At 41.9% G+C, this 27,862-nt stretch overlaps 1 protein-coding gene across 1 annotated transcript in view; it reads right to left on the minus strand.

Moving 5' to 3' along the window:
• The window catches only part of THEMIS (thymocyte selection associated), a 121,847-nt gene that overhangs the window by 13,873 nt on the left and 80,112 nt on the right, over window positions 1–27,862 (minus strand). Inside the window, exon 5 of the mRNA XM_048844603.2 lies at window positions 17,124–17,277. Within this exon, the coding sequence (XP_048700560.1) occupies window positions 17,124–17,277 (154 nt within the window). The remainder of the gene's footprint in view (window positions 1–17,123; window positions 17,278–27,862) is intronic.

Genomic DNA, 27,862 nt, shown 5'->3' on the forward strand with positions numbered 1-27,862 from the left:
AATTTCTATAAGGGTGGGTGCACAACGGGTTGAAAGACCGTACTCAAAGGGTTATCATCAATGGTTCACTGTAAAACACGGAGGGCCTATCTAGTGAGGTCTGGCGCCATTCAGTATTTTCACTAATGACTTGGATAATGGAGGATATGCTCATAAAGTTTGTGGATGACACCAAGATGGGAGGGGTCACTAGCACTTTGGAGGACAGGATTAGAATTCAAAAGGACCTTGACAAATTAGAGAATTGGTCTAAAATCAACAAGATGCAATTCAATAAAGACAAGTGCAAAGTACTACCCCGAGGAAGGAAAAATCAAATGCACAACTACAAAATCACTGTCTAAGTGGGAGCACTACTGAAAAAGATCTCAACAATGTGATGCAGCTGCGAATAAGGCTACTATCATTCTGGGGTTTATTAACAGGAACGTATGTAAGATGGGACATAAATTGCCTCAGTCTGCTTGGCACAGATGAGGCCTCAGCTGGAGTACTGTGCATAGACACTGACTTCCTCTCTACCCAGGGGATGCTCGACTCCTCCCCTTCCACCCCAGGCCTGCCCTCAGTCCACCCCTTCCCCCAGGCTCCCACCTCCGCCCCGCCTCTTCCCTCCCCCTCCCACGAGCATGCCCTGTCCGTGGCATGTAGGAGATACTCGGGGGGAGGGGAAGGAGTTGATCGGTGGGGCCACTAGCAGGCATGAGAAGCTGGGGGGAGGAGGGGAGCTTGGCTGCCAGAAGGTGCTAAGCACCCGCTAATTTTTGCGGTGGGTGCTCCAGCCGTGGAGCACCCATGAAGTTGATGCCTATCATACTGTGTCCAGTTCTGGGTGCCACACTCTAAGAAAAATACAGACAAAGAGAGGTAACTGGCTCTGTGGATATGGGGAAAGTGGTGGATGTGATATATCTTGACTTTAGCAAAGCTTTTCATATGGTCTCCCACAGTATTCTTCACAGCAAGTTAAAAAAAGTATGGATTGGATGAACATCTTTATTAATGACATCTTTATTAATGATCTGGACGATGGGATAGATTGCACCCTCAACAAGTTCGTAGATGGCACTAAGCTGCGGGGGAAAGGTAGATACGCTGGAGGGTAGGTATAAAGTCCAGAGTGACCTAGGCAAGTTGGAGGATTGGGCCAAAAGAAATCTGATAAGGTTCAACAAGGATAAGTGCAGAGTCCTGCACTTAGGACGGAAGAATCCCATGCACTGCTACAGGCTGGGGACCGACTGGCTAAGTGGCAGTTCTGTAGAAAAGGACTTGGGGATTACAGTGGATGAGAAGCTGGATATGAGTCAGCAGCGTGCCCTTGTTGCCAAGAAGGCTAACGGCATATTGGGCTGCATTAGTAGGAGCCTTGCCAGCAGATCAGGGAAGTGATTATTCCCTTCTATTTGGCACTAGTGAGCCCACATCTGGAGTATTGTGCCCAGTTTTGGGCCCCACACTACAGAAAGGATGTGGACAAATTGGAGAGAGTCCAGCAGAGGGCAACAAAAATGATGAGGGGGCTGGGGCACATGACTTATGAGGAGAGGCTGAGGGAACTGGGCTTGATTATTCTGCAGAAGAGAAGAGTCAGGGGGATTTGATAGCAGCCTTCAACTACTTGAAGAGGGGTTCCAAAGAGGATGGAGCTCTGCTGTTCTCAGTGATGGCAGATGACAGAACAAGGAGTAATGGTCTCAAGTTGCAGTGGGGGAGGTCTAGGCTGGATATTAGGAAACACTATTTCACTACGAGGGTGGTAAAGCACTGGAGTAGGTTACCTAGGGAGATGGTGGAATCTCCATCCTTAGAAGTTTTTAAGGTCAGGCTTGACAAAGCCCTGGCTGGGATGATTTAACTGGGAATTGGTCCTGCTTCGAGCAGGGGGTTGGACTAGATGACCTTCTGGGGTCCCTTCCAACCCTGATATTCTATGATTCTATGAATCCAGATGAGAGGAAAAAAAAAACTATGCAAGATTTAGAAAACCTGACCTAGCAGGAACAGTTAAAAAAATGGGCAGTTTAGTCTTGAGAAAAGACAACTGAGGCAGGACGGTATAACCATCTTCAAATATGTTAAAGGCAGTTACAAAGAAGATGATGATCAGTTGTTCTCCATGTCCATTGAAGGCAGGACAAGTAATAATGAGCTTAATCTGCAGCAAGGGAGAATTATGTTTGATTTTAGGAAAATCTTACTAACTTGAAGGATGGTTAATCTCTGGAATAGGTTTCCAAAGGAGGCTGAGGAATGCCCATCACTGGAGGTTTTAGCAAATGTTACACAAACCCCTGTTAGGGATGGTCTAGGGTTACTTGGCCTTGCCTCAGCACAGGGAGCTGGACTTCAGGACCTCTCTTGGTCTTTTTCACCCCTCCATTTCTATTATTCTATTTGTATTACAGCAGCATCTAGAGGCCCCCAATCAAGACCGAGGACCCATTGTGGTAAGCACTCTACAGACACAGTGAGAGATTGGTTTCAGAGTAACAGCCGTGTTAGTCTGTATTCGCAAAAAGAAAAGGAGTACTTGCGGCACCTTAGAGAATAACCAATTTATTTGAGCGTAAGCTTTCGTGATCTACATGCATTCGATGAAGTGAGCTGTAGCTCACGAAAGCTGATGCTCAAATAAATTGGTTAGTCTCTAAGGTGCCAGAAGTACTCCTTTTCTTTTAGTGAGAGATTGCATACTTTTCAGGGCAGGGACTATCTAAACAAACAAGGCACACAAAAGTGTGAGAGAAAGGAAACATTGTTACCCACACTTTACATATTTTCCCACAGAGAGATTAAGTGATTTGCACAAGATTACCTAGGAAATCTGTGGCAGACCCAAGAATTAGTCCCAGGTCTCCTGATTCCCATTTCAGTGCCATAGCCATGAGAGCATCCTTCCTTCTCTTTTAGGAATCCTTCTTTTGGATTGTATATATTAGTGTCAGATCAAAATTTGTGCATACACGAGGTGATCTGTTATTCACCCCCTGTCCATAGTACACCAGTAACCCCCAAATGTAAACAAACTGTTAATATAGTATGATCACTCACAGACCGGGTGCAGATAGATCTAGATCTGACTGTTAGTAAAAGGCCTGAAGACAAAAAGAACTTGTTATCTTCTTAAAAAATGTTGCCATAGTAAATTCAGATTATCTGCCATGTGTGGCACGTAGCCTCCATAATACAAATTTATTCCACATATGGTTGTGTCTCATTGTCTGAAGTGACGAATCACTCTAGCTGGGAAACTGCATTCTTACCTTGGTATTTCCTAGGGATGTGCCTTTCAGCTATGTCTCATTTAGAGGGTGATATGCTCCATATCAGATGTATGTTTTGCTCCAGTTACGTAAGACTTGACTACATTTGCATGTTGTTTTGAGTTAATTTGAGTGTTTCGGGGGAAAACTGCCTTGTGTTCAGAGACAGAGGATTTTATTTCTCATTCCCTGCTTTAATGAACCCTCCTTGGAAATGAGTTTGCTGGCATGCAGGATGAGTTTTTCCAGAACACAGTTGGTGTGATCAAATTCCCATTTCAATTCACAATGGTCCACCTCTGGCAGTTCTCCCATTGCCATCCCACGCTGCTCTGCCCTACAGCTGGATCAGTCTGTCTGTTTACCTGTGTGCCCGCTACAGCTTCAGGGACATCTTGATAAGACATCACCTCCTCCTTTAAATGCTGTCATGTAGCCAGATGTGTCTCTTTGCAATTCCAGCTTGTGGAAAGTACACACACCTGGTGCCACATACCTCACCAGTCATAGCAGCCATGCCCCACGCTTTCACATGGTCTCATGCTGAGGTCCTGGACTTCCTTGCCCACTGGGAAGAGGAGATCCAGTCCCGTCTTAACAGCACTCACCAGAATGCCAAGTTACACAAGAGGTTATCAAGCAAATGAAAGAAGGGGCCATTCCTGGGACCCGATCCAGTGACTCAAAATAGGAAAGGCACACTGGCAGGGTTAGAAAGATTTCGGGGACAGTAACAAGAGCTCTGTGAGAGCTTGCATGAACTATGCCTATTATAAGGCGCTGGAATGAATTTTTGCAAATTTTGCCCTGGTTTTCATTTTGCATCATGGGGTGTTCAATAAAGGTGATTTTTTTTAAATGCATGACTTGCAACTTCTGTTATTCTTTGTTAAATCAATTCATAAAATCCTTGCCCAGACCATCATGAAATCCCTACATACAGCATCACTAGTATTTGCATTACCATTGAGCCCCATTGTGCTAGGTGCTGTACAAACACAGAACAAAAAGATGGCCCCCGCACCAAGGAGTTTACAATCTAAGTACAAGACAAGAAACAACACATAGATACAGACCGAAGGGAAGTACAATCAGTTGATATTAGTCAGCATGATAGGCAGAGATCGCAGCACACTTGCAGCCTAACTGTTGTTCAGAGCTTTTTAGGCATAATGGCAAAGGCAATTATTGAAGGTGAATAATGAGATAGCTTTGCAGATGTTTACAGGAGTTCCTCCCAAGCATGAGGGGAAGAATGGGAGAAAGCACAAAGGTGCTTGTTTTACAAGTGGGCAGTAGAGGCTAGCATTAGGGGTCTATCAGAGGTGGGAATCAGCAACATGATAGCAAATGAGAGATGATAGGCAGGGCCGGTACTGAAGGTGAAGGGCCTTCAGCATAAGACAAGCATCTTATGTTTGGTGCCATAGCAACGGGGGGTGGGGGGAGCCAGTGGAGAGAAATCAAAGAGGGGGGTGACAGGGTCAGTGAGACGGTTGAGGAAAATGATCTTTGCAGCAACATTCTGAATGGATCTGAATAGGGTCTGACTGCATTTGTCAAGGCCTGAGAGATGGACGTTGCAGTCATGAAGATGCGAGATGATAACATCTTAAATTAAAGTTTTAGCTGGGTGGATTGATAAGAAAAACTGTTTCTTGGAGATGTTATGAAGAAAGAATCAGCAAGACTTTGATACAACATAATTGCCACACAGATTAACATAAAATAATTACCCAAAGCATCATGTAAACCCTACACAAAGTTTTATGCATTTTTCACATTGACACTCTGACGTCAATCTAGGAGCACAATGTATCCCTGACCCTGTGTCCCTCTAGCGGTTGGCAGTGTCCAGAAAGCCTGTTTACCTCTGGCCTCATCAATGAGGCGCTCTCTCTTGCTCTCACAGAGGTTGTGCAAAACTCAGCAAACAGCTATCCCATGAGACAGATATTGCTCCTCAGCTTCCAGACTTATCATGAAACACTTCTGTCTGTCGTTCAGTCACATATTCCAATGCCATTCTGCAGCTATTCACATTCCACAGGTTCCTAAATGGGACTCAGACAAAGATCCACCCAATCTACCTTGAGTCCACCCTACTTCTACTCAAGGAGAAATAAACAGGACTCCCTTAGCTCCCATCAATATTCCTTAATCAGTCACGATTGAGCAATGTGAAAAACAATTCCACCTGCCTCTCTCTGGGACTGAACAAACTAGCAGTGTTTCCAGACCTTGGCAGCCTGGGGAGCAGAGAAGCCAGTAACTGAATGCAGAGTTCAGACACAGAAGTGATGCAGCCATCATTTTCTTCATATACATTTCTACATTTGTAATTCATTTTCAACTGGGGGCATCTCTTATCGGTGAAAATAAGCTAAAGAATGAAACAAGCACTGCAAGGAATAAAGTAATCCTTGGGGGTCAGACGGAGAAATATTGTTTGTGCTCACTGGACTTGATAATATGGAATTAAACCACAGAAGAGCTCAGAATTGATATTGCTCTGTTTTTTCTCTCCCCAAAATGCATGCTTATAAACAAAATCATAACATCTAAGTCAGACACGTCAGGGAGAAAGGAAATTAATGGCACTAACCCAAAACACATCCCAAGGGATTAATGTCAGTAAGACTTCATTGGAAGTATCCTTTAATCCCAAACTGGAGTGGTACATCTTTTGAAATATATGTATTTACACTTCAATTAAGTATTAGAAAATGAGACAGAGAAAACGAATGATCTCAAGAGAATCCCAAGCAGTAAAATCAATGCAACTTAACTCCTTGCTTGGAAATCTATTAACCTCAACACTAAATTTACATAACAGCTATATGAATTTTTTAATTACATTCCTTTCCTAAGGGTTGAAGGGCATGCTCCCCAAAACTCAAAGCTCTGAAACTCTCCACCCTAACCCACTTGTTAATGGCTATGGACACTCTCTTTGCAGAGAGGTAGGCTGGATTTAATTTCTTCTGAAGTCCTTCTCTGATCCTTCCAGCGGCACCAATTTAGATATTTCTTTGGGGGAGGGGGCAACTTCCAGCTCCCACCTTCCCCCAGCAGGGACTCCAGTCTGGTCCCTGTTCATTCCCCACTCCTTCCTCCCACATAGATCCTGGGTCTCCCCTGGCCAGGGAGTCTTCCCTCTCTCTTACCCACACAGTCCATCAGACAGTGCCACCAGAAGTCACCTTCTCGGCAGACTCCCCTGCACTCTCCACCATACAAGAACAGACTCCACGTGCCCCAGGTTATAATACCATTTGGCACAGCCATCCTTCCATCTGAACAGAGGCAAGGTTGGGCCAAATTTGAGTGGCGTTGCTACCCTGGGTGCCAGGTCACAATGGCATGGGCTGAAATTTGGTTCGGCCACCCTTCTGTCTGTACCAAGGGGTGGCTGGGTCAAATTCCAGGAAGATTGCAACCACACAACTGGAATGACACTCCAGCAGTAGCCACGCTGATTTAGTACAGGACCACTGCTTAAAAGTAGTTGAGTGATGGCCCCCTTGATGCCACAGCCTATGGAATTTAGAACGAGTTCAAAAACCTGGGGGGGGGCCTTACCCCAGCTCCCCTTACTGGTGTTACTGGCTTCTTGATAGCTTTTAAGGCCAGAAGAGACCATTATGATCATCTAGTCTGACCTCCTCCATAAGACAGGCCATGGAAGTCTAGAGAGCAACATGAGGTTCCTATATCCACAGCGCTCAAATCTCCTTCCAGCCCAGCCGTGAAAGCCAGCATAGTCAAATCCCAAACTCGGCTCCCTTTGAGGATGCCCACTGCACAGCTGGCAGCCTCATCAGGCTGGCCCTAAAAATAATACTTTGTAATACAATTGTGTAATTGCAAGATGACACTCCAGAGCTAGAGTTATGTTTCATCACTTTGCATCCAGGCACACAGAGAGCACTCCATCTTTGGCCTTATGCTGAACAGAACAATATAGCTGTAAATGATCACTCGATAATTCAATCCCTGTTGTGATCTAAATGAGACACGAGTGCGTATTTATTTATGAGAGCACACCTCGCTAGATGTTACATACAAAGCTGAAGAGCAAGTGTTGTGAGCAAACTCAGGTGTGTACTTATGCCCAGTTGTGTTTTATTTACTGTGAGGCAGATTCTGGTACTCTTACTCATGCTCACAGCTACCTTGATCATTGAGGTGCTCCATGGAGATCAATGACTAAGGTATATCAGAATCTGGCCCTATACAAATCACATTTCACAACAATGGGCCGTATCCTCTGCTGATATAAATCAAGAGAGCTTCACTGGTTCAGTGAAGCCACCACAATAGACACCAGCAGAGGATACCCAGTATCTTTTAAAATAGCATTTTTGACATGTTAAAACATACAGCGGCTATTATATAGGTTAAATACATGAAAGATTAATGTTTACAATGTGCTGGAATCAAATAAAACATTAGTAATAAAAGTTGAATTTTAAATTGTATGTTTTGCTGAAAGGTTTAGCTGCTGAATACGTTCGCTGTTTCTCTTTTTTCTTTTGAGTAGCTACTATGCCCTGGTTGTGTCTCTTTTTCTGTTACTTCACTTTCAGTAATTCTACCTTATTAATTATATCTAAATCTTTCTGTCCTGAATTTCTGTTTGCTGTACCATTGTTTCTTTTTGGTACAATAAATCTTCCATCCATTCTTTAATATATCAACATTTCTGACCGGTAAGAAACAGATATTTCAAGGTTTAAATTGTTCTGTCACTGCTAGTAACAGTTACATTGTTAAAAATGTCTTGTGCTTATGTGATTTAGAGTCTGATCCAGGGACGCTGGAACAATTTTTATTGTGGGGGTGCTGATGATGGAAACCATGGAAACCAGGTATTTGGTGTTTGTTATTACTACTTCAAGCCAGGGGATGCAGCAGCACCACTGGTCTGATCCTGGTCCTGTTGAAATCAGTGCTATTGTCTTCAACGAAGACAGTGAAAAGGGGGCCCAACTTGGCTCCTGCCACAGAGCATATGAGGATTCTTGAGGACGGTGCATAACAATCTGACCCCACCTGCTACCCAACGGGCAGAATCTGTGGCCTTGTTTCCCCAAAGCCTTTGGGGCACAGTAGGGGAAGCAGGGCTTAATTTGTGCCAGGGCTGACCACTGGCACCTCTAGGCTTGGGCGTTCATAGCCTCGGCACCTCTGGGCTTGCTGCATCAGTTATGAAGAGAAAAAAATTGTTTGAGCCCCGGAACCTCTTTCATTACAAATTGAGCACTGAGGGGAAGTATTGTACCTGTGCAGAGTCTGCCCACCTCATCAGAGGTACACTCAGCCATGGAGATCTTTAAAGAGGCCATGTAGCCCCAGACAACTCTGAAATGAAGTCGTCAGCAAACTAAAAATCTCCTTCCCTGTAATCCCAGGTACAGCTGGGCAGGCAACAGCTATCCCATTTCATGAAAATTTTCAGCATTTTGAATTGTTTCCCATTTTTGCTTCAGGACAAGGCTGAGACCTTTTAAAATGAAAGAGAAACAGAAAGACCCACCCCAGCCTGGTGGTCAGGGCACTCAATCCTGCTGTGAAAGCCGCAGGTTCAAACCCCCTACTCTGCCTGATTTGGAGCAGGAACTTGAACCCAGGACTCCCATATCACAAGGGAGTGGCCGAACCACTTGGCTATTCTAGGGTGGGTTTTCCTTAGTTGCTCCTGTTAGTGTTGTTTCACTTAGAATAAACAATTTGAATATTCATTGCAACAGGGACTAAATTTTGATTCTCTCACTTTGAGGAGCAAAATCTACCCTGGACCTGAGAAACTTATCCCAATGAACATTTTGGTTTTGATGGATCAGTACTTGCAGACAAAAAACTGTTTTGTCAAAAAATTCCCACCAGCTCTACTCCCAATCCCCTGACTGGGGCTTCTGGCTGCTACTCTAAGACATAATAAATATATAATAATTAATGAAAATGTGTAGGAGTACAGAACAGGTTATTCCTGCAATACAGAGGGTCAGTATTTGGTCATGAGAGATTAGTCAGGTGCACTGTAGACTAAATCTGACCAGTGCATTAATGCAGATACTTATCAAGATTGTTACAAGGAGGAGGGAGAAAAATTATTTTTCTTAACCTCTGAGGACAGGACAAGAAGCAATGGGCTTAAATTTCAGCAAAGGACATTTAGGGTCGACATTAGGAAAAACTTCTGTCAGAGTGGTTAAAAATTGAAATAAATTGCCCGGGCAGGTTGTGGAATCTCCATCATTGGAGATATTTAAGAGCAGGTTAGACAAACACCTGTCAGGGATGGTCTAGATAATACTTAGTCCTGCCATGAATGCAGGGGACTGGACTAGATGACCTTTAGAGGTACCTTCCAGTCCTATGATTCTATGATTTCTTTCCTTGGTCCTTTATTTATCATTTCAAGATGCATCATACAATAATAAATATTGAGATCAAGCCCCACACACAAGAAAAAAGTTGTAATTATAACAAAAAAGGAAGAAAGATTTAGAAATAGAAAAAAATGGATCACAGGAGCAAGGAGGGCTTCAGGGCTTAATGTCAATTTTGATCTTCTACTCTTGTCTTAGTCAAATGCAAGAGCAGAGGATGTGGTCAAGGTATTGAATCATCAACAAACAGAAGTTTCTGAAGAAGGAATGTAACAATTCTAGAATTCTAAACTACTAGCAAGAAGATTAGGTAACTTTTTAGAAAATCCATTTAAAGGATTAATTTTAAGGGTAAACAAAGAAATTCAGATGGATATTTTCTGACTAGAATTTTTTTTATTGTAAATATTGCTGGTATTTCTAGTGAGTTCAAACTCAGTGAAACTCATGTATAAGAGAACAAAATACCTCAACCTTCGTACCAAGTTCATTTTAGAAGCAAATGGTGCGGAAGGAAAAAGCTGTAGCTTCACTGAAATAATAATTTTTTTAAAATCCCATCTTTATTAACATGAAGTTTACAAGGAAACAAAACGGAGGCCTTAAAACCCAAAGATATAAATTCACATTTTTCTTCAGATCTATATATTCTTTGATACATCAGGAATCATATGGACCTTTTTTAAAAAAAGGAAATATTCTATGAGCCATAAACTGTGGAAACAAAGCAAGAATTCTGCTCATGATGGGTTTCTCTGACAGCACAGATTTCATGCCCTTATTAGAATATGAAACAGTTTAGCTGTTTGTAGGAGTGGATTGAAATCACCAGTAGAAGTTTAAAAATTAGTCAAACAAGACAGTTTCTCCCACTCAGAACCCACAAGGAACATATGCATGTTTGACATATTTTAGATTATGTTATTATTATGTTAGACATATGTGGTCTTAGACATATTTTTCTGGAGCACCCCTGGAGTGGGTGCCTATCATACTGTGTCCAATTCTGGGTGCCACATATTAAGAAAGACAAATTAGAGACAATCCAGAGGAGAGCAACAAAAACAATACAAGATTTAGAAAACTTGACCTAGCAGGAACGGTTAAAAAAATGGACAGTTTAGTCTTGAGAAAAGACAACTGAGGCAGGACCTGATAACCATCTTCAAATATGTTAAAGGCAGTTACAAAGAAGATGATGATCAGTTGTTCTCCATGTCCATTGAAGGCAGGACAAGTAATAATGAGCTTAATTTGCAGCAAGGGAGAATTAGGTTTGATTTTAGAAAAATCTTACTAACTACAAGGATCGTTAAGCTCTGGAATAGGCTTCCAAAGGAGGCTGAGGAATCCCCATCACTGGAGGTTTAAGCAAACGTTACACAAACCCCTGTCAGGGATGGTCTAGGTTTACTTGGTCCTGCCTCAGCACAGAGAACTGGACTTCAGGACCACTCTTGGTCTTTTTCACCCCTCCATTTCTATTATTCTATTTGTATTACAGTAGCATCTAGAGGCCCCAGCCGAGACCAAGGACCCATTGTGGTAAGCACTCTACAGACACAGTGAGAGATTGCTTACTTTTCAGGGCAGGGACTATCTAAACAGACACGGCACACAAAAGTGTGAGAGAAAGGAAGCATTATTACCCACACTTTACATATTTTCCCACAGAGAGATTAAGTGATTTGCACAAGATTACCTAGGAAATCTGTGGCAGACCCAAGAATTAGTCCCAGGTCTCCTGATTCCCATTTCAGTGCCATAGCCATGAGAGCATCCTTCCTTCTCTTTTAGGAATCCTTCTTTTGGATTGTATATATTAGTGTCAGATCAAAATTTGTGCATACACGAGGTGATCTGTTATTCACCCCCTGTCCATAGTACACCAGTAACCCCCAAATGTAAACAAACTGTTAATATAGTATGATCACTCACAGACCGGGTGCAGATAGATCTAGATCTGACTGTTAGTAAAAGGCCTGAAGACAAAAAGAACTTGTTATCTTCTTAAAAAATGTTGCCATAGTAAATTCAGATTATCTGCCATATGTGGCACATAGCATCCATAATACAAATTTATTCCACATATGGTTGTGTCTCATTGTCTGAAGTGACGAATCACTCTAGCTGGGAAACTGCATTCTTACCTTGGTATTTCCTAGGGATGTGCCTTTCAGCTATGTCTCATTTAGAGGGTGATATGCTCCATATCAGATGTATGTTTTGCTCCAGTTACATAAGACTTGACTACATTTGCATGTTGTTTTGAGTTAATTTGAGTGTTTCGGGGGAAAACTGCCTTGTGTTCAGAGACAAAGGATTTTATTTCTCATTCCCTGCTTTAATGAACCCTCCTTGGAAATGAGTTTGCTGGCATGCAGGATGAGTTTTTCCAGAACACAGTTGGTGTGGTCAAATTCCCATTTCAATTCACAATGGTCCACCTCTGGCAGTTCTCCCATTGCCATCCCACGCTGCTCTGCCCTACAGCTGGATCAGCCTGTCTGTTTACCTGTGTGCCCGCTACAGCTTCAGAGACATCTTGATAAGACATCACCTCCTCCTTTAAATGCTGTCATGCAGCCAGATGTGTCTCTTTGCGATTCCAGCTTGTGGAAAGTATACACACCTGGTGTCATATACCACACTACCACACACCAGTCATAGCAGCCATGCACCTTGCTTTCACATGGTCCCATGCTGAGGTCCTGGACTTCCTTGCCCACTGGGGAGAGGAGATTAGGGTGACCAGATGTCCCGATTTTATAGGGACATTTCCGATTTTTGGATCTTTTTCTTATATGGGCTCCTATTAGCCCCCACCACCGTCCCAATTTTTCACACTTGCTGTCTGGTCACCCTAGAGGAGCTCCAGTCCCATCTTAACAGCACTCACCGGAATGCCAAGTTATGCAAGAGGTTATCAAACAAATGAAAGAGGGGGCCACTCCTGGGACCCAATCCAGTGACTCAAAATAGGAAAGGCACACTGGCAGGGTTAGAAAAACATTGGGAACAGTAACAAGAGCTTTGTGACAGTTTGCATGGACATGCCTATTACGAGGCACTAGAATGAATTTTTGCAAATTTTGCCCTGGTTTTCATTTTGTACCATGGGGTGTTCAATAAAGGTGATTTTTTTTAAATGTATGACTTGCAACTTCTGTTATGCTTTGCTAAAACGATCAATAAAATCCTTGCCCAGACCATCATGACATCCCTACATCATTAGTATTTGCATTACCATTGAGCCCTATTGTCCTAGGCGCTGTACGAACACAGAACAAAAAGATGGCCCCCACACCAAGGAGTTTACCACGTAAGAACAAGACAAGAAGCAACACATAGATGGGAAGTACAATCAGTTGATATTAGTCAGCATGACAGGCAGAGATCTCAGTACACCAGCAGCCTAACTGTTATTCAGAGTTTTTTAGGCATCACGGCAAAGGCAATTTTTGAGGGTGGATAATGAGGTAGCTTTGCAGATGTTTACAGGAGCTCCTCCCAAGCATGAGGGGCAGAATGGGAGAAAGCACAAAGGTGCTTGTTTAACAAGTAGGCAGTGGAGGCTAACATCATGGGCCTATCAGAGGTGGGAATCAGCAACGTGATAGCAAATGAGAGATGATAGGTAAGGCAGGTACTGAAGGCGAAGGGCCTTGAGCATAATACAAGCAGCTTATGTTTGATGCCATAGAGAAGGGGGAGCCAGTAGAGGGAAATCAAAGAGGGGTCAGTGTGATAGGCGAGGAAAATGATCTTTGCAACAACATTCTGAATGGATTTGAGCAGGTCTGACTGCATTTGTCAAGGCAAGAGAGAAAGACCTTGCAATATAGTTTCTCCTACTCAGAACCCACAGGAACATGTGCATGTTACTGGTCTTAGACATATTTTCTAACTGTTCCATTATCCTGAATTAGATTCTCTGGTCTAGTCAAGCTGTTTTCGACACAGGACTGGTAAAGATTCAGTCAATGTAAGGCCAGAAAGAACCATTAGATCATCTAGTCTGACCTCATGTATAACACAGGCCATGAAATTTAATCCATTTACTCCTGTATTGAGCCCAATTACTTGAGTTTGGCTAAAACATATCTTTAAGAAAGGCATCCAGCCTTGATCGGAAGGCATCAAAAGATGGAGAATCCATCACTTCCCCCGATAGTTTGTTCCAATGGTTAATCACCCTCAATGTTAAAAATGTTGCCTTACTCTAATTTGAATTTGTCTGGCATCAGGTTCCACCCATTGGTTATTGTTATGCCTAAAGGAGTGCTAAGTCAGCTTCGAACCATTTTTGTGATCTCCAAATCTCCAGGATCTAGGTCCTGGCCAGTCCTCAGGATAAGTTATAACAGCCTGACCTGCCACAGTACAGGAGCCCCTTTACTATGTATAGACTCCCCGTGATAGTCCTTACACATGTGGGTAGTCTGACTTCAATGTGACTGCTAGCACGAGTAATGGTTTTCAGGGTCAGACTCTAAAGCCCTGAAAGTGGTCCCTTCGGAATAAGATTGCTCATTACTAATTATATCTGTTGTGGGGACTAAACAGAGGACTTAATTTTCCAGACCTGACAATCTGGAACCTTCCTCTTTTGCAGCCACCAAACACATTCACTCGACAAAAAATACCAATGTGGGGGAGATTTTCAAAGGCACATGTGACAGGTATGTCAATTTCCTGCAATATCCTGGATAAACCTTATTGAATTAAGTTAAACCATATCAAAATTAAGGTTAAGTATTTTAGGAGCTCATTGTATTAAAATGCAAATGTTTCTATGTATCTTGTCTAGGAGACATGTCTAATCTAAACCTGGGGAAGTGTTATGAGCTTCAAAGGACTCTTTTAATCAATGGGCAAAGATAAGAATTAACTGTTAGTTGAGTAGGTTTCCTAGGAAATACATGGGAGGTGGGGAATGCAAATGCCGCCTCACCCCCCTCCCCCATATATGATCTTTTGAAGCTTTGCCCTGGGAGGGGACCTTTGTCTATGAATTACCTGCTCCCAGGATCAAACAGCATAAAGGAGCAATTCATCAATTCTTAAGTGCTTGTTCTGAGCCAAAACGGTTACAGACTGGTAACCACAGAAAAACCCTCGCCAGGGTTTGAAGGAGGACTGTTCACCAGCCAGAGCTCTTGCTGGAATGTGGGAGGATCTCTGGTAAGGTTATTAGCATGTGTGTATGTTCTTTTATTGTTTTCAATATGTTTTCTCTGTAGTGCTTTTCCCTTAAGAATAAATGTGCTTGTTGAGAAAGCTGTGTGGTAACTTATACCTATGGGCAATTGTACTGTTTATAGCCTCTGAGAAGACAAAGTAGGCCTGCTTAGGCAGTCTGATTTTGCTGAGGAATTCGCAGTGTAGACAGGGAACTGTGCAGCCTGGAAATACCCCAATCAGGAAGGAGAGAGACATGGGTCTCCATCCAAGAGAGGTGATGGCTGAGGAGCTGGAAGCCTAGAGAAAGTGCCGTTGCTGGACCTTCAGGGGGAAAGAGGTGCAGCTGCCCTGGACTGTGACAGCACAAATGGGAGCTAGGTGACAAACTCCTATTATCTTTCAACAGGAGTTAGGTGCCCCTTGTGCCTTTGAAATTCTCCCCTCAAACAAATTACTTTCAGAGCATTAATAATGAATCCCTTTTTATGAACACTATGTTATTTTTGGAGGAGTTGCAATATGCAAGGTTTTCAAAGTAATGTCCTGAATTTCATAGTTGGGAGTCACACACATTCAATGACAAGGCAATAAAGAAAATCTTTATGTGATGTTTTTATATTACTAGCAGAAACCACTCAACTGATTGCATGCAGATAGACATCCAGGGCCCAGTCCTGCACACACTACATGTGGAAGTCCCATTATCGGATAGATATGATGGGTGGACCATTAAGATGGGCCATGAGCCTGATCCAAACCCTATTGAAATCAAAGGCAGTTATTCCATTGACGTCATAGGTTTTGGATCAGGCCCCATGTCATGTAGCTTTTCAGCTTTAACATGCTCTGAAAGAAAAAAAATAGAACACCAAAACAGATGGTGAAAATATATAGGAAATCCTAACACACAGTACATAAAAAGTATAAATAAATAAAAGCCAATTAATTTTCTCAGTTCAATTTTTTCTTAGAAATATAAAAATGTGACTTGAGACATCTTAATATTTTTACACAACTCACTCATTCAGCTTTGCCAACAGGGCTGTCATAAATATAAAGGGAAGGGTAAACCCCTTTGAAATCCCTCCTGGCCAGGGGAAAGCTCCGCTCACCTGTAAAGGGTTAAGAAGCTAAAGGTAACCTCGCTGGCACCTGACCAAAATGACCAATGAGGAGACAAGATACTTTCAAAAGCTGGGAGGAGGGAGAGAAACAAAGGGTCTGTGTGTCTGTCTATATGCTGGTCTTTGTCGGGGATAGACCAGGAATGGAGTCTTAGAACTTTTAGTAAGTAATCTAGCTAGGTATGTGTTAGATTATGATTTCTTTAAATGGCTGAGAAAAGAACTGTGCTGAATAGAATAACTATTTCTGTCTGTGTATCTTTTTTGTAACTTAAGGTTTTGCCTAGAGGGGTTCTCTATGTTTTTGAATCTAATTACCCTGTAAGGTATCTACCATCCTGATTTTACAGGGGGGATTTCTTTATTTCTATTTACTTCTATTTTTATTAAAAGTCTTCTTGTAAGAAAACTGAATGCTTTTTCATTGTTCTCAGATCCAAGCGTTTGGGTCTGTGGTCACCTATGCAAATTGGTGAGGCTTTTTATCCAACATTTCCCAGGAAAGGGGGGGTGCAAGTGTTGGGAGGATTGTTCATTGTTCTTAAGATCCAAGGGTCTGGGTCTGTAGTCACCTAGGCAAATTGGTGAGGCTTTTTACCAAACCTTGTCCAGGAAGTGGGGTGCAAGGTTTTGGGAAGTATTTTGGGGGGAAAGACGCGTCCAAACAGCTCTTACCCAGTAACCAGTATTAGTTTGGTGGTGGTAGCAGCCAATCCAAGGACAAAGGGTGGAATATTTTGTACCTTGGGGAAGTTTTCACCTAAGCTGGTAAAGATAAGCTTAGGAGGTTTTTCATACAGGTCCCCACATCTGTACCCTAGATTTCAGTGTGGGGGAGGAACCTTGACAAGGGCTGAATCATCAGTCTTTTAAAAAGATTGACTGTAAATGAATGCAGCATCTTCTCCACGCAGGCCTGAGAACCACTGAATATTCATGCTGCAGTGTCAAACTGAGTTTAATACCATGCTGCTGCTGAGAGTTTGCCTTATGGCATTTATTCAGGAAGAAAAGAGAGGTTCACATTTTGTCTCCTTTGACTGATCCACAGGTTCCAACTGAATCATGCAAAATACTTCCGCACGTCAAGCATTTATCAGGGCTGAGGTTCAGTGCTGTTATATTAATAACTCAAATCATAAAGCTTAACTGACCTTTAATCACACTGGTGTCCAGTAATGTTGCTGTCCCAGTCACGTCGTCCTCATTCTCCCAGTGCACTAAATCATTCTGACAACTAACTTGTAATTCTGAAACAGCAGTAGCTTGGTCTGAGCACGGTTTCTTAGTGGTGTCTACATAGAGATTCTGAAATTACATAGAACAGCGTGATTGATTTCTTGTCTGCATTGTTAGTCCAAACTAGATACTTTTCACAAATGTGACAAGGGAGCGCATCAGTCATACTTGAGGTCATTTCTGTGGATTTAGAACATGAATCTACTGTTCGTTAAAGTAAGTTATAAATAACTGCAATGCTCGCCTTGGAGGCATGTATTCCACAAAGTAACATGACTAGAATGAGAAGATATTCTAGGTACAGAAAATTACCTTTAAGACATATTTCATAGCCTTTCTCTCTCTCGTGTGTGTGTGTCTGAGAGAGAGAGATTTCCTTATCTGTTTCTTTTCAAATATCTTTCTTTTTAGTCAGTTGTTCTTACTGTATTGCTAATTAATTCAATGAGTTTTATGATACAGTACATGACAAATACCACACACACACACAAACGTCTGGCATTTTAATTATATATATTAATACTTATAGAATGGTGACTGTGGTTAGGCAGTACTTACATGCAATTCTAGTGTAAATACATTACAGTTATGGTTTTGATAACTTGATAATATGAATAAGTTATCAAAACCATAACTGTAATGTATTTACTTTGTAATTGCATGTAAGTTCTGCCTAACCACAGTCACCATTTTATAAAGTATAAATATGTATAACTGAAATGCCAATCAATTCAAAACAGAACAGCTGAGATGCAGACTAGTGAATAAGAGCTAATGATCAAAATCTATCTACTTGTGCAAGAAGTGTAGCCCTTCTGCATCAGATCAATCTTGTACCACACATATGGCTAAAATTAATCCTAACTGAAACAACAATGAAAATATTGTAATATCAGAGCATATAATGAGAGATAAAAAACAGTTAACACTTTCTTGGGCTTACCTATAGTTGTATTTTCTGAAATAAACACTAGAACAGGGGTGGCCAACCTATGGCCACACACGGCTCTTCAGACATTAATATGAGGCTCCTTGTACAGGCACCGACTCCAGGGCTAGAGCTACAGGCGCCAACTTTCCAATGTGCCTGGGGGTGCTCACTGCTCAACCCCTGGCTCTGCCATGGGCCCTGCCCTCACTCCACCCCCTCCTCTGAGCTTGCCGTGCTCTCGCTCCTCCTCCTCTTCCCTCTCCCCCCCAAGCCTCCTGCATGCCACAAAATAGCTGATCAGGAGGTGCAGGGAGGGAGAGGGAGGCGCTGATCGGTGTGGCTGCCAGTGGGCGGGAGGTGCTGGAAGTGGGTGGTGGGGAGCTGATGGGGGCCTGCTGACTTATTACTGTGGCTTTTTGGCAATGTACATTGGTAAATTCTGGCTCCTTCTCAGGCTCAGGTTGGCCACCCCTGCACTAGAAGATACATCAGCAGGGGTTCACTGCATCACAAGATTCTATACAAGGTTGTGTAGTACAACTTGTACAATGTTACGCAGTACAGTTCATAATTGTGAAAGAACTATGATATCAAGCAAAGCTTGTAGCAGTGGTAAAATTCACAAGGATCTCAGGGATTTGTGGAAAGAGAAATACAGCTGAACACATTACAAAGAGGACAGAATTGTCAGAAGAAATACTTAACAGCAATGAAGAAAAAAACAGTGAAACATATACTGTAATCACTGAGCTATATTCTCCGCTAGTGGATAGTGGCATAGCTCCAGTGAAGTTAACAGAGCTCTGCCATTTCACACCAGCAAACTATGGGCCCCTTCTTCAAACATGAGATCTCTTCTTCCTCCTTTGTATTGCACCAGACCTACATGTATCACCAACGTGACACCAGTCTGTCCTGACCATATTAATAAAAGTTTTAAGAAATGTCCAAATTTTAGCCAGGACAAAAATTAACACATTTCAAAACAGAAATGTACAAAACTTTCAATAAACTTGTCACAGCCTCCATAAATGTATAGTTTACATTAATGGTGAATGATAAAGGAAAAAAAATAAGTGGAGATCAATTTACGCGCAGGTTGTCCTCAGAGCCCAGATGGTTGGGGACATTTCAGCACAGAAATAAGTTTTAACCAATCTTTTCCTCGGGGTTTACAAAATTAAGAAAAACCTGAGAACATACTATGTAACTAACAGGAATAATAAGAACATATTTTAAAAATATCTTTGTCTTTTATTCTTTTCTATTTAGATTTCATTTTTTTATATGTTAATCCTAGTAATTAACACAATGTGTTACACTCATAGTCTTTATTTTGTGTTGTCCAAAGTAACCTGAAAACAAGTCTAGACATCAAAAATAGCCATGCAAGGGGAAATCCCACAATTCTGAAGCATATGATTAACACTTGCAATAATCTTATCAAGCTACTGTACCACTCTTTTAGAGCCACTTCTTTGCAATGGTTCCCCAAGGCACTTTGCAAATACATTAAAATAGAGAGCTCAGACATTTAAAAATAAACCAGGTTACACAAATTAGATTTTCACTTCAGTTTAGATTGAAATCTGTAGCACACTAGCATCCCTCATTGTAATATACACATGTAGTAGATTTACAGAATACTTAAAAATACACCTTATAACTACACTAAACATCTAAAAGAAAAGGAGTACTTGTGGCACCTTAGAGACTAACCAATTTATTTGAGCATAAGCTTTCATGAGCTACAGCTCACTTCATCTTATGCTCAAATAAATTGGTTAGTCCCTAAGGTGCCACAAGTACTCCTTTTCTTTTTGCGAATACAGACTAACACAGACTAACATGGCTGTTACTCTGAAAACTAAACATCTAGGGTCAAATCCTGATGTTCTAATTCAGTATTACTCAGACACCTCTGAAGAAGAATTCCAATTAGATGAACTCTTGGTTCTACTGAAGTCAATGGGAGCTCTGCCATTGGACTTCAACGGAGCCACGAATTGCCAATTGTCTTCAGTGAGCATTCTGCCACAGGAAGGACTGAGTTAAAATCTTCAGGATTTGGACCATGGAAATTTGTTAAAAAGGATCACAGACCAGTAAATAGAGGGAATTTCATATCTGACCATTATAACAACTAAAAGCTTGTGACCAGAAAAATTTACCTCAGTAGTTAAGAATTGCCCAAAAAACCTCTACTACGACTCAACCTTTAGAAGAAAAGGTACAAAGCCATAAAGGTAAGGTAACTACGTAATGCCTCAGGAAGTAAGGTGGGTTATAGTAAAGCAAATACAAAATGTCTTTGGGGGCGAATGCAAGGATCAAAGTACTGGGGATGCATCATTTTAGTACAAACTGAGGCTGCAGCATTCTTCAGAAGTTGTAAATCTGCACAGAACTTATCTGTAAGGCATAAAATATAAGACATTGAAATAATAAAGGAGGCTAAAAGTGACCAAAGCAAATTTTACCTGACAACTGCATACTGAGCTTAGCACACAGTGTGCATGTGCACACTCGCCTACCCAGCCATACAGAAACATTTACTATTCTACTGAACAATATTGCATAAATAATAATAAATAATATTCAGAATGCTTTGTCTTTAACACAAGGCACTGATTGTGCTTTAAAATCAGTAATGAATAAAACATCTTGATATCCCTGTGATGTGGGCATATATTACCACCCTGATTTTACACCTGGGGAAACTATAGTACTTCGGTGTCACACAGGAAGTGTGTGGCAGAACTGGGAAAAGAACCAAGATTTCTTCACTCCAGCCTGTGCTTCGACCACAAGACTACCTTTCCTGGCCTATTTAGGCCATTCCCACCCAAAGCTGCCATCAGCAGAGATGGGCAGTAATGTTATGCCGGGCATAGGACCCCTGAACTCTTCTGAAAGAAACCACCCAAAAACTATTGTAGACACTCGATAGATCTCACACACTTGAGACAGAAGGGTTCTTCACTGGAATCTATTACTACAGTTATATGACACCCAGAAAAATGGCTCTGCAGATAACCCGAGTGTTCTTATATTGAAAGACTAAGCAAGAGAGACAGTTCCAAAAATAATAGCTGTGACCACTGAAACAAGTACAAAAACCTCCCAAATGTGGCTACAGTAAGGAGGGGATGCTCTCTAAATAAGTGTGATAAGAATTCTGTAATTTGATGCATTGCAACGTTTATGAAATTTTCCCATTTATATCCAGAATAAGCTACTGGTTTTATTATTTATTTATGTATTCATTTATTTTAAGTCTCAACAATGAATAGCTCAGTGGTTTGAGCATTGGCCTGCTAAACCCAGGGTTGTGAGTTCAATCCTTGAGGGGGCCATTTAGGGATCTGGGGCAAACATTGGGGACTGGTCCTGCTTTGAGCAGGGGGTTGGACTAGATGACCTCCTGAGGTCCCTTCCTACCCTGACATTCTATGATTCTAAGTAGGCTCGGAATAAAAAGGAGAAAAGCTATGATGCTGTGTCATATTAAAACGTGGGAGTAAATATGAAACCAACAACTGCCGTGCTTTCTGGAAATGTTGAGAGCGATGTAATGGCATAAAACATTTTGACAAAACTGTGCCTTTCCAGACAGAAAGTAAAGCTGTTATATGGTTACAAAGGACTGTATTGCAGAGGGAGACCCATTTATTGGAGCAATCACTGCTGGACATGGCACTACACCTTTGGAGGACGTTTATTATGAGTCACACATGCTATAAGATATAGATCATAAATCTTTTACTGTAATCTTTAAAGACTTGGAGTGGCACATTATACTGTCTTCAGAAACTCAGGCTAAAACTATAGAGATATTTCTTCGCTTTGGCATATACAATACTATACATCCATCTGTAAAACACTTAATTGCTGCAGATACCCTTTTCGGTAGTAAACACATACCAATACCATAACATTGTGGGAAATTATTTTGAAATCCTCAGGCACCTCACTCTTTTCAAACAGAAGTAGCAGTTTATTGACACAAGCAGCAAAGAAAGATTCTGCAACAGATAAGTACAGCAGTGTACCCATAGCTAAGCCTAAACCTGACTGAAAGTAAGCCTACACTTTTGAACTTAGTTTTCAGTATTTAGGAAAGTATTTTTAAAGAAAAAGAGCAGTCTAACTTAGATAAAGAATTATCTTTTTGTTTTGTTTTCTTATACAGGGCCTTTCACAATCCTCAGAGCCCTTTCTAGAATTAAACTATACAGGGATCATTTCACTCCAGCCACCACATTTCTCTTATAGCTATAGTGTAGAGCCATAGGTCTTGATTCTGATCTCACACCAATGTTAAAACCAGCGTAAGTGATATCAGAATCAAATCAAAATACCATACTGATCCACCAGACCAAATTCTAATCCCATTGACAAGGGCTGCAAATTTGGAGTAATTCCATTTGTTTCAACTGAATTGCTCCAGATTTACACCAGCATACATAACAACAAAATTTAGCTTACTGCATGCCAAGGAATAAGGGAACGGAGTGTTTAAAAGTGACACCTGGCAAAAGGACAGATTCAAATAAAGGGGATAACACAATTGGAAATGGTGAGAGCTCATAGGAAACTTGAAATATAACAGCAGAAGATCAGGACTGATTTATTCCATTTGGAAAGAAACAATTACCTTTTGATTGTGACTTGTATCCCAAGGCAGCCTTCTTGAATGATCCATCGGCAAGCCAAGTTATCTTGCATGCTAACATAATTTTTTCAAGGGCAGAGTATATCTACAGTTATGGATACTGACAAGAGGCCCTGATTTTGTAGTCAAGAATTGTAACTGTCTCCCTAAACACACAAATTCTAACACATGACAACAAGCCTTTATTTCAAAAGTTCATTGGGCAGCCTGAAAAAGGAACAAAGCTACTTAAAAGATTCTTCAGAAAGGCCATGGACAATAAAGAGGTTTCTCATAAACATACAAAAGAGCAGAACTTCAGAGTTCTTATTTGCCTGCAGAACTTGCAAATTATAAATTATAGTTGAATATAGGCCTAAAGAGGAGGTTCAACAAAAGGTCAAAGCTGAGAGCCTGGAGAGACAGGAGCAAAGTTATGATAGACTCTCAGCCACTTCATTCCAAAAGTTAGATGGCCCATTTGGTTAAAGTTCTGGGCTTTCACATATGGCAACTTGAGTTCAAATTCTCCCTCTAACCTCTATTACAATATACTGTCACACATATCCATGCCATAAAACCATGATCAATTTCACACTTATTTTCAGTAGAAGCCCAGGACCAGGACAAGTGGAGTGTTGCAGGAAATGAAAATGGAATGCAATACAAAGTCATAATGGGTTATGGACAGAAAACACTAAGCATTTTCTTAGAGTTAAAAATAAATAAAGCAACAAATTTCCACCAGGCAACAGTAGATCTGGTATAACCTTATTCAGGCCTTGACTGCAAATTGTTTCCAGTAACAAAAGAGACCCAGAAGACAATATTATGGTTATTCCCATTGCTACAAAAATAAAACAAAAAAAGTGAATGTAACTGAGACAAGCCCTTTGAGAAATGGAGAGGAATGTTGAACATTCAGAGTTTCTCACAATAAGCAGAGTGACGAGGTGGGTTAAAAAATCTGTGAACTTGCGTAAATATGCTCATTTGTTATCTGAAAAAGAATAACTGGCACAGGAAAAAGGCACTCCTTTAAGAACAGAGGAAACTAATATCTTTACCAAAAGGGGAAACCCGGGAAGGAAGGAACGTTAAGAAGCCACTAGATGGCTCTCTTCCCTGTCTTATGCGATGCATTCAAAAAACTCCAGTTAAGCGTTTCCTTTTTAAACTTCTTATTTCAACGGCTTATAACTCGGCGGCAAAATTCACCACAGGCAAAAACGTGCCATAAAGGGTCTCATTCTAACAGAGATGTTTTTCTGCCCCAAATCCTTCCTGCCCTCCCCAAAGCACAATAAAAACAATTGTTGAAGTTTGAAATGGAGGGAGGGGATGTTCTTCACCAGATACAGCTGTGATTTGGTGCAATGGTGAACAATGAAAAACTGATGTCTGGAAACTGAGCAGACCAAGATATAATACATTTTGGTGGGGAGGGATGTGGGAGTGTGAGAGGAAGAAGGAAACCATCCAATAGAGGTTTAAATAGAGCCTTTAAAAAGAGGCTATTGCTCATGCACAGTAAGGCTTTTTCAGTGAAATTTCACAAGGGTTTTAAGTACATATTTAAATACTTTTGCCCTTCACGGATCATTTCCACAGGAAGGATAAATCAGAGGTCCCCAAACTGTGGGGTGTGCCTTGAACATTCAGGAGTGGGGGAGGCCAGCCCCCACGGGGAGTGAGGAAGGAGTGCACCCAGCCCTGCTCTGCTCCAAGCTCGGCTCCTGGCCCCAGCATCAGCCCCAGCCCCTGGCCATGGCTCCACTCCCGGCCTGGGCTTGACAGCCCCAGCCCCACCCCAGGCTGCAGCCTCCTGGCCATGGCTCTGCTCCCAGTCTGGCTGCATCCCTGTCCCCACCCTTGGCCCCCAGCTGCAGCTCCATTTCCGGCCCCAGACCCAGCCTTGGCCCATTTGCCTCTGTCCTAGCTCCCCTGCCCCCGCTCCCCCCCCCTCCAAGCTGTGGGCCTATTCCTGGCCTCAGCTCCTGGGGGAGGCGGTGGACAAAGATGGGGAGGGCACAACTGTAAAAATTTTGGGGACCACGGGGGTAAATATTCAACAGATTTTTGTCATGAAATATGTTGCATCAACAAAAAACATGCAAGTGTGCACAGTTCCAAAGTTCCTGCAGAATCCATTGCTAGCTCAGAATTCCAGCACCCGTCTCTGGACTCATTCACTGCTCAAGGAATGTATTTACCCATTTCATTACACTTCCGAGTGGGAATGGAGCCCCTGTTTTCAGGGTCTGTTCCGAAATGGTGCTGAGTAGAACTTGGTGCCTTTTGAAATGAAACTCTGCCTCCAAAGGGTAAAAAAATCTATGGATGGCAGTGTGATAAAAGGGACATCTGCTCCTCACTCCTGCCATTTTTTCCTGGGCCTTATGTTTGTCACAACAGAACAGAAAGTGATCTAGGGTAGCCCTGAGTGACTTGGGTTGTGATGACATTGTATTTAAAAGACTCAGGACAATCAGAGTTAAAACTTTGGCATTATTTGTACAAATCCAAATGGATCCTTTAAAATTATATTGTATAGCTTAATAGTACTGAATTGTTCAAACATCCCCTGCAGTTTGGAGAAATACTCATTGTATCCTGTAGCAACATCACAGCAAAGCAGAGAATGTACCTGAGCATGCCTTTACCATAACACAAACTGTGCACCCACCAACATTTGTTTTAATCAAGATCAGGCACTCATCTTGAGACATCTAAGCTGATTTTTCAGATACTTAGCATTTATATAGCACTTCATATGTTCAACACACTGTAAGACTGAAACCAATTAATCTTCACAACACTCCTGGGGGTTAAGTGGGTAAATACTAGGTCTTCATCTTACAGATGCCCAGTGAACTGAAACAGATTGTTCTGCAAGGCCTCCAACAGTGAGTCAGTGGCAGCAGGATTCAAATTTGGGGGTTCCCGGCTTCCAACTCAGTGCTCATTCTGCCACATCACCACGGCCAGATTTCCAATTAGGCACAGTAGGCAGGTGCCTTGGGGTGCCAGCGTTCCAAGGGTGCCTAAAACCTAAACGTGGGTTCAAAGTTTCATTTTTTATGGAAAACACGAAGGTCAGCTCTAGGCAAGGAGTCACTGAAGATGCTGTGCCTGCGGGCACACAAGATGTAAATCCGGCTCTGCACATCACATTGACTTACTGCCAGAGGTGCTGAGCCTGCACATTTCCCATTGAATTCAGCCAAAGTGAATGTGAACTTCCTGTTTGGTGCGTGGGAAAGTGACTTTGATACCATATCCCTAGCCAGCTTCTCCTGCCCTCCTAAGCCTCATAACTGATTACTTTCTTTGCCCAGTCTTTTTGCTGCTGCCTTCCTGAGCTGGAACCTCTGATCAGATCCCCCAACCTGCCCCTCACCGTTCCAGCTGTTTCCTCTCAGATCCTCAGATCTACTCCACACTCCATCCTCTTCACACCTTGTGCTGGTTCCTCCAGAGCCCTCACACATCCTATACAACTTCCCCTACCTGTGACTTGGGGGGAGAAAGAGGAAGCAAGATTTTAAAAATAAATTGTTTTCAAGTCCTTATCGCCGTGCTGTCCTTACTAACATTAAGCTGCTAGTCCAGCTTCAGAGCCCACACTGTGCTTGCTCTTAACTGAATGACAGAAAGTGCTGTGTGTGGCAGACAGCAGCCTCAGTAAAGCAGCAGGACACCACAATGGTAGGAATTAAATACTATAGACCAGATTCTGGTCTCAGGTACACCAGAATAAATTTGCAGTAATCCCCCACAGGTCAGGGGAGTTATTCTGGAGTTACTCCAGCTTACCTGGAATTCAGAATCTGGCCCCTGGTTTTTCAAAATCATCTGCTCTCCAGGCCACAGTGAGGAATGGAACAGCCGGGCAAAGGAGGAGAGGAGCGGGAGGAATGGGTCATTTTATTAGTAAAATATATTTCTAGCGTAGTCACACTGTTCTTTTTGTAACAATTGAATCTCTATATTTATTTGCCTTCCCATACAGATATATGTGTATATAGATATTTTCATTCCACTATGCCCATTAGAAGTAAGGTTTTTTAAAAAATTATTGTGGAAAAGAAAAAAAACCCCTCTAAATCATCCCCACCTCTGGATTTCCTATGAATCCCTTCTTCTCTGTGTCTATCTTTCAGGCGCTGACCTTACAAACACTTATCTCCATGTTAAACTCTACACATGTGATTAGCCCCCACTCAAGCCAAGAGGACTAACTCGTGGGAGTAAAGTAATGCACATGCATAAGGGTGTGTCTATGCTACTGTGGATACCACCGTAAAGCTGTAGTGTAGATGTTTCCTACATCAACTGAACAGGGTTTTCCATTAATGTTAGTAATCCATCTCTCCAAGAGGTAGTAGCTAGGTCAACAGAAGAATTCTTCTATCCACCTACCTTAGTCTACAGTGGGGCTTAGGCTGACCAGTGTCACACAGTGAGTGAAATTTTTCCCAGCACTGAGCAATACGATTAGGACAAACAAGCCTGCAGGTTTGCAGGATTAGAGCCTGAAGCCCTGATCCTGCCAACAGTTGTGTTTGTGCTTTTCTTTACTACTGTGGGAAGCCAATGGAACTACTCAATAGCATGTGCATAAGAGCTGGCCAGATCAGGACCTTAGACTGTAAGCTTTCCAGGGTAGAGCGCAGTGTTGGCACTAACTAAACATCATCATCATCGACTAGTGTAACACTGACAAAGCCAAATAATATATCAGATACTCAAGTCCTGGAATATTGCATTTGGAAATCATAATCTGATCATTTACCTCTGTGAAAATCTTAGATTGTAAAGTTTTCAGGCCAGGAACGGAGTTTTTTCACAAAAAAGTGATGTCAGTGCTTGTGGATACTACCAAATATAAGTAAAAAATAAAATTTAAAAATCAGTATCCTCTATATACTTGCTTCTTCAAAACATTCATTATATGGCTTAGGAGAATGGAAGTAGAATATAGAGCTTTTCACTGTTAAATCACTGGCATATTTGCAAATTTAGTTATTTTTATGTACAAAACAACACATTAGCACCTACCTAAATGC

This window comes from Caretta caretta, chromosome 3, assembly GCF_965140235.1.
Source record: "Caretta caretta isolate rCarCar2 chromosome 3, rCarCar1.hap1, whole genome shotgun sequence".
Taxonomy (NCBI): Eukaryota; Metazoa; Chordata; order Testudines; family Cheloniidae; genus Caretta; species Caretta caretta.